The following is a 7,500-nucleotide window of genomic DNA, read 5'->3' on the forward strand; positions in this document are numbered from 1 at the left end:
CAACCTTTGCGCCACCACCATCGCAACCATCGTAATCCTCACCGCACTCACTACCTCCTCCTCCTCCTCCTCCTTCCTCCGCTCCACTTCTTCCTCCACCTGTTCCTCTTCCTGGACCATCACCGGGACTGGTTCCACCGGCTCTGGCGGCCTCAGCGGCACGGTTTCCGTTTAGGCAGCCACCGGCCGCTTCGAGGACCGCGTTAACCGCGACTAGCCCGGCCGCAAGCTCGCGAGGATGCAAACCCGACGACAGGTGCTGCTGCTGCTGCTTCTGGTTGTTGCTTAGCTGCTGCTGCTGCTGATGATGATGGTGATGGAGCAGCTGTTGTTGTTGCAGGTGTTGATACTGCTGTTGCTGCTGCTGCTGCTGCTGCTGCTGCTGCTGCTGATGATGGTGATGGTGGTGATGGTGGTGTTGGGGGTGGCTGTGGTGCTGCTGGTGTTGATGGTGACGTGACGCCATCGCAAGACGTAACATACGGTCACCTGCAAAGCACACAGGGCACACAAGAAAGGGCGTCACGAGTCACGCCTCACCACACTACTACAAAACGGGGAGGGCCTACGGGGGAAGCCTCCCCGCGCACACACCGAGCGCGTCTCCTTCGGCGTTCATCATATTCTTCGCCGTTCCTCTTCCTTTCTCTTTCTCTTTTTTTTTTTTTTTTTTTGTTTTGTTTTGTCTCCCTCTTCGTCCTTGCGATCGTCATGCTTTTCCCCTCGTGGAGTTTTGTTTTGTTTTTTTTTGTTTTCTTTTGGGTTGGGTTTTTGGCATTGGGCTTTTCGATCATAGTTTCCGTTCCGTCCGCCGCCCCTTCCCGCCACACCTCTCATGCTCGACTTCCTCTACCACCACCCGCACTCACACTCCTCGCGCCAGCCGGCGGGCCACGGACGGTGGTAGAGAGGCCGAGTAGAGCGCGGCACACGAGATCGCCGGACGGGTGGATCTGATCGATCGTCGAGAAGAAGAAGAAGAAAAAAAAAGGCAAAATTGCCCTCCCCTACCCTCCTGCACCCACCGCCTTGCACCGAAACAGAACACCGGCGGCTTCGGTGGCGGCGACGGCGGCGGCGGCGCTCAACAACTACAAAAACAAACAAAAAAAAACACACACACACACCTGCGCTGCGAACAGCGAGCGGACAACACCGGGGGGTAAAGGTATGCGTTTACAATAAAGGCAGATGGATGGATTCGGTCGGTTTTTCTTTTCTTTTCTTTTCCTCTTCGGTTTTTTTGTTTTACACACTACTGCTAGAGTGATGTTTATGCGAAGATTTAAAGAGTGGTAGAGGGGTTTTTGGCGGGGATAGGTGAGGGGTTTGCTAAAGAGGAGGGACGTGAAAATAAAAAGGGGATTGGGTAGGTTCCGTTTGATGCGCGTTTCCGAATGATTGGGTTGGGTTGGTTAGGCCGGTTGCAGGCCCCATTGGTTGCAGTGTTTACATTATGTTTTACTTCTCCTTTGCTTTTTTTTAACTTTTTGTTTCTCTTTTCTTTCTTTCTATTTTTTGCTTTTCTTTTGTTCACTTTCCTTCCCTATCTCTCTCTCTCTCTCTCTCTCTCTCTCTCTCTCTCTCTCTCTCTCATTCTCTCTTTCTCTATCACTCTCTCTACTACTTCGTGCATATAGTTCGACGGATAACTGAGTATTATCGATACACAGGCGTGAATTGTCGGATTGCTTTTGCATTTGATGGTAACTTCCCCAAACAAACAAACTTATCCAAGCGAAAACGCAAGACAAATCAAATAGAATCGTCTTGCCAACAGTTGTAGAACAAACTGGAGCAAGCAATCGAGAGAGAGATTTACTGAAAGAGAGATTGCCGTTTGAGAAGTTACATTTTATGAGTAATGCTCTCTATTCTAAGACCCCGAGAATTCATTCCAAAGCACTCTCTCTCTGCAACGGAAACACTTTTATGTGTTGACCACATAGTGGCCCAGCAACGATGGCATCAATGGAGGCGCATGGTAAATTTCTCGGGGCTTTTGCATTTGCCAAGGCAAATCCCCGTCCCTAATTCCCACAGCAAGAACAAACTAACTTATCCAGGCAAAAGCGCAAGACCAAATTCGTATGAAAACGACACGAGAACGATGCCACTGTTTGGGTCAGCATACCAACCAATCAATGGAGGCGCATGGTAAGTTACTGTGCTACTAATAAAAGAAGTTGGACTCAACTGTATGTACCATGTCACCGGCAACCTATTACAAAAAAAAAAAAACGCCGACATGAACAGGAAGCTTCGGCTGAGTTTCCAGCTAGAGCATGGCCACGGAAAAAAGCATCAACACGGAACTACCCAAGAGGAAAAAAAGGGAAGAGATGAAATTGGAAGGAAGGAAGGGGGGGAGGGGGAGGGGGGCAAGAAAACTAAAGGCAAAAACCCACTAAACTTAACGTAATAAGAGAAGGGCTTACAGAAACGAGAGAGTGAGAGAGAGAGAGAGAGCGATCAAATGAAACGAAACGATAATAAGTAATGTTCGTAGATAACAACAAAACTAACGACTAGAGGAACGCTTACATATCGATAGCTATCCTATGTATATGTATTTATGTTTATATATATATATATATATAGAAGTGTATATATAGCAAGAGCGAGAGCGAGACAGAGAGAGTGAGGGAGAGAGATAGAAAGAGGGAGAAAGAGAGAGAGAAAGAGAGAGAGAGAGAGAGACAGAGAGAGAGTGAACGAGAAGGGTATGTGGCTATGGGTCCTATTCCTTTAGCGCAATCTAACCATCGCCTTGGGGCGTTGAATTCTTGTTATAGCTCATTATGTTCATTTCTACGTACATGATATCGTTGTGCTCAAGGCTCGACAGCATGAACAGTGGTGGCAGCAAGCGATCGCCCTACTGAAATAGGACCCTATAAGCACTAACACACCCACACACATACACTTACACACACATACATACCATTACATATGTATAGATATAATTTTTTTTTCATATATATATCTATATCATTTTTCTTTTTTTTTCTCTCGTATGTGTGTCAGTGTAATTTTGTAAACCGGTCGGGCTGGATTGCTAACTGTTTGATTCCTATTGTTCTAAATCTAGGCTTAACTTAGCGGATAAAAGGAATTTGGGATAGGTAGGATGAGAGGGAGCTAGTGGAGAAAGTGAGGAAGTGGGAATGGTGGTTGCCGCGGGGGCGGGGTGGGGGGGGGGGGGGTTGAATAACACAAACTCATCACACGTAACGCACTAATAATGCTAATTAGGTATGAATGAAAACGCACACAGTAACGTGTGCGAAGGGGGGGGGAGGGGGGCAGAGCGCGTGCGTTTTCAAGGGTTTCACGGGGGAAGGGGATGCATTGGTGGGCAGGCGGGCTGGAGTGACTGTGCCTCGGATCGGATCGGATCGGATCGGATCGGATCGGATCGGAGCCCTAAATTGCCTAAAGCAGCAACAGCAGCAACATCGACCTATTAATGACATTCTCTCTTGGGCTTGGGCGATTGTTCACGTTGTTGATGCAGTTGCGGCCTCGGTGTGAGTGTGTGTGTGTTTGTTTATGTGTGAGTGTGTTGGTGTAGGTGGGTTTGTGTTTCGTTTTTATAGTCGCTTTGTTGATTGGAAGGGTATCAGATGGAGAGACGACAGATACTACACTGCAGATAGCTGTTTTAACAATGCAATGGGAACACGCAACCAAAAAAGGGCGGAAACCAATGAGAGAGACGGTCATCAAACAGTCAAGCAAACTAGGAAATGATCGGGAAGAGAAAACAGTGGACAGCAGGGACGCTGAAATGAACTGGAAGGGGAAATGAAAGACATCGCAGGTTACATTGCAAAAACAAAAGGAGATAAATACTCCCGCACTCGCATATGTGATCATATGTTTATGTTTATGTTTATTCTTCGACTCAAAACGGTCAGGCAATGCAATGGGTATCTGATTTTAAGCGATTTGTATTGTAGCTATTCTATTCAGTGTGTAACGCGAGCAGCCATTGCTAGTCATCGAAATCAAACTCACTATCAGCTTATCAGCATGTAACGGGATGAGCTTGTCGAGGGAAAGGGCCTAAGGGGGGTTGAGGAGGGCGGGGGAGCGGGGTTATTGCGAGAAATTGATCAAAAAAAAAAAAAGGGATGGGATGGAGTGGATAGCAAACCGAAATTCAGCTAAATGAAACACGAGTAGTACACAAGACGACACACGAGTAGCGAGTACAGCTGCACCATAACAATTGCGCAATAGGTTAAGGGGAGGGAGGTGAGGGGGAGGGGACGCTCTATGCCGACTAGCGTTACTAGTTTTAAGGATGATTTCCTTTTTAAAATGTTTTTGCTTCTACCGGTGTGTGTGTGTGTGTGTGTGTGTTTGTGTGTGTCTGTGTGTAGTCTCTATTCTAGAACGCAACATTTGCTCATAGCAAGGCATTTGGCCAACAACAAAAAAAGAAGACGCAATTTAAAAAAAAAAAAACACAAACACGCGCATACTTAAAAACAAACGAAAAGAATGGACTATTACCCTGCCGCCCACACACACGACAGAATTCTGAGCTAAAAATTTGGGACGTCAAATGATTGAAAAGTTTTTTTGTTGTTGCTGGAAAAATGACCAGACCACGTTAGCACGTTCAAAATACCGCCCCGAAATGATATTCTATCCTTTTCTGTGTGAATCTATGGATCTAATCATTTAAAAATGAACGCAAAAAACTTTGAACACGAAGGACATGTTCCATATCACTTGGCTAGAACTCTGCTATGGGGATGCGACAATTCAAGCGGATCGGAGGGGTAAAGGAAATATCAGAAAGGAATAAGGGGAAAGGACGTAATGCACTGAACTGAAGATGAACCGCGGATGAAAACCGAAGCCAGAACACACGAAACAAAGTAATAAAAGCAAGGTAGGAGTGAGCGCGAAAATAAAATGCAAACAACCAGCGACCCAATCCAATTCAGATGGACGGCATCAACTGACGAGCGCCCCAGGACGAATTACGCGACACCTTGAAAACGAACGAGAACGCAAGGATCTCAACTAGCGAGAAATAGTGGAAGTCAGAGGGGGAGAGTGGAAAGAGAGCAGAAGAGAAAGAGAAAAAGAGAGAGAGAGAGAGAGAGAGAGAGAAAGAGCGCACGTGTGAGCGCACGCACATGGTTCAATCCTCCGCCAGGGGCCGCCTCCGCCAAGAAATCATCCACCGCGGTTTCCGATAAATCCGGCTTCCTCTGATCTGCCCCAAAACCTGAACCTCAATCTCAAGCACATTCAGTTCAAGCACTCACACACACACACACACACACGCACATACACTCATACACACAATACATATTTCGTCAATGCCGCCCCCGCATTTGCTATTGTTTGACACCGTGAGGGCCAGTGCCGCTGCGCTGTGCGGACCGGCGGACCTTCACTGTTGTGAGTTGCGTCGTTTCCCTGCCCCTTTAGCATTAAGTACTTACTTATAATCCTAGCTCCCTATCTTTATATGCGCCCTTTGGGCTACCTTTAGCCGTTAATACTCGCCTGGCCGTGCGTTTTTTCGCCTTCTTTTCGTTTTTTGTTTTTTTAATCATAGATTTTCAGTTGTGTAATTGCCGCTGTATTGACGTGCTGATGTGCTGATGGGCACCGTTTGAACGCAGCGATTTCTATTGACGGAACGAACCCCCTGTCCAATTGGTTTGTGCTAACTCGAGAGAATGGCGCCGGCATCAAACAGCAAGATGTAACGAAATAACACGAATGAAAACATATCACGAACGCAAGCGCCGGGGGGGGGGGGGGGGTGATAAGCGGCTGGATAAGAGAACAGTAGATGAGCTACGGCTCCAGACAGGTCCAGATCTGTTTCAGTGGTTCCAGCGGGGCTCCCCCAGTGCAACCTCCCCCTTCCCCGGGAAGACACAGCGAAATCCCTTTAATCGATTCGCACCACAAGATATAGCGCAGGATACAGCGAACAATAACAATCCTGCTCAATGGCCCGCCCCACCCCATTTCCCAATAGCAGAATGTTACGCCTTCTTGCTCCATTTCCCCACGGCCCTTCACACTCGCCGTGGTGTATGAACGAGCGAACGGGCGCCGAATCGTGTTGCCGCTAAGGGAAAAGTTAAACGACATGTGACCTTCCCGGTCACGACACAGCGGCCCAATGGATCACTCGTTGCAGCACATGCTCACCCGGAATGAGCAGGCGAATGCACAATGGTAGTGAAAATGAAAACAAACAAATGATGGAACGCCCGGAACGCACCTTTCGGTTGGTTTTGCAGACGGTACGAGGTAGATTGCGGTTTGCAAAATAAATCAAATAGTTTAAAAAGACATACAAGAGCAAACGGGAGAATCGGCAGGTCAGCAAAGTATTTTGATAAGAACAAAGGAAAGAGAAAATGTAGAGCAAATCGGTAATAATAATGAGATAAAGGCGAACTTTTTTTTTTTTTGTTTTTAAATTGAAAGCAAGGAAAAAGGTCCAACCAAAACTAAAACAAAGGATTGGCTACCAGACAAATGTAGAGATAGAAAACAAAAGTAGTGAAAAGAGCGTGCGAGCGAGCGATAAAGAAAGTGTGGGTCATTCACCAGTAACAACGAGGGAAGAGGAAAAAAAAAGCGATAATAAGGAGGAATTGGAAGAAGAGGAGGAGCGAGAACGAGAGCATGTAAGATGTAACCGGCAATACAAGCAAATGCAGTATCAAAAAAGGGGAATAGCAGAATGAGTGTTTGTGGGTGAGAAAAAAGACTCACAGACAGGTATTAAAGAAAAAAGAAAGACAGAGAGAGAGAGAGAGCGAGCGAGACATGAAGAGGGAGAGAGGAATTCGGAACAGATTGCAATGAAACAATTATCGGTGTCGCTTCAGGTGCATCTAATAGCGCTGTGTTGCCTTCTCTTTATCCGATCGCAACAACACACGAAGAGCGAGCGTCAATCGACGCTAGCCTCGTTGGATTTCATTTCGGAGCGAAGCAGCAATTGGTTTTGCAGAAGCTACAGTCCGTCCCTTGCTGACTACCTAGGGCCAGCAGGCACATCAGCACTTCTCGAAGGCTTCGAAATTGCAGCCAGTGTGTAGCGGTGTGCTTTGCCACACAGGAATGTTATTTAAACTCGGGTAAAACACTAGCCGCTGTAAACCGGCAGGGCTGCTTAGTGCAGCGGCCTTAGTGGCTGCGAAAAGTAACTTTCTGTTCTTCGCTTCGTTCGCTGGCTTCGTTACGGAAGAGAGGTGCACCAAAGAATTGAATCGTTCAGGGAGCACAATGAGAAGCACAAGAGAACACAGAAGCAGAAAAAGAAGAAAGATAATAGCAGAAAAGATGAGGAGGAGAAAGAAGAACAATTTTGGTTAGGGAAAAGTTTAGTGGCGACAGAAAAAGTGTAGTAAAGGAGTTATCCAGAGAATATATCTAGATGGATAGTTAGAAAACTAAGGTAGAGTAACATACTACCGGCCTAGTTTCGGAACAAGAGTATATGTG

The 7,500-nt window shown here is 46.7% G+C and overlaps 1 protein-coding gene across 1 annotated transcript in view; it reads right to left on the reverse strand.

The window, feature by feature from the left end:
• Window positions 1–7,500, reverse strand: part of LOC126574402 (sex determination protein fruitless) — a 20,690-nt gene that overhangs the window by 1,412 nt on the left and 11,778 nt on the right. The window contains exons 7-8 of the mRNA XM_050234628.1: window positions 389–489; window positions 1–229 (exon numbers count right to left, since the gene is read on the reverse strand). The exon at window positions 1–229 is cut by the window's left edge and continues 447 nt beyond it. Coding sequence (XP_050090585.1) covers window positions 1–229; window positions 389–489 — 330 coding nt within the window. The remainder of the gene's footprint in view (window positions 230–388; window positions 490–7,500) is intronic.

The sequence above is a fragment of the Anopheles aquasalis genome, chromosome X (genome assembly GCF_943734665.1).
Source record: "Anopheles aquasalis chromosome X, idAnoAquaMG_Q_19, whole genome shotgun sequence".
Classification (NCBI taxonomy): Eukaryota; Metazoa; Arthropoda; class Insecta; order Diptera; family Culicidae; genus Anopheles; species Anopheles aquasalis.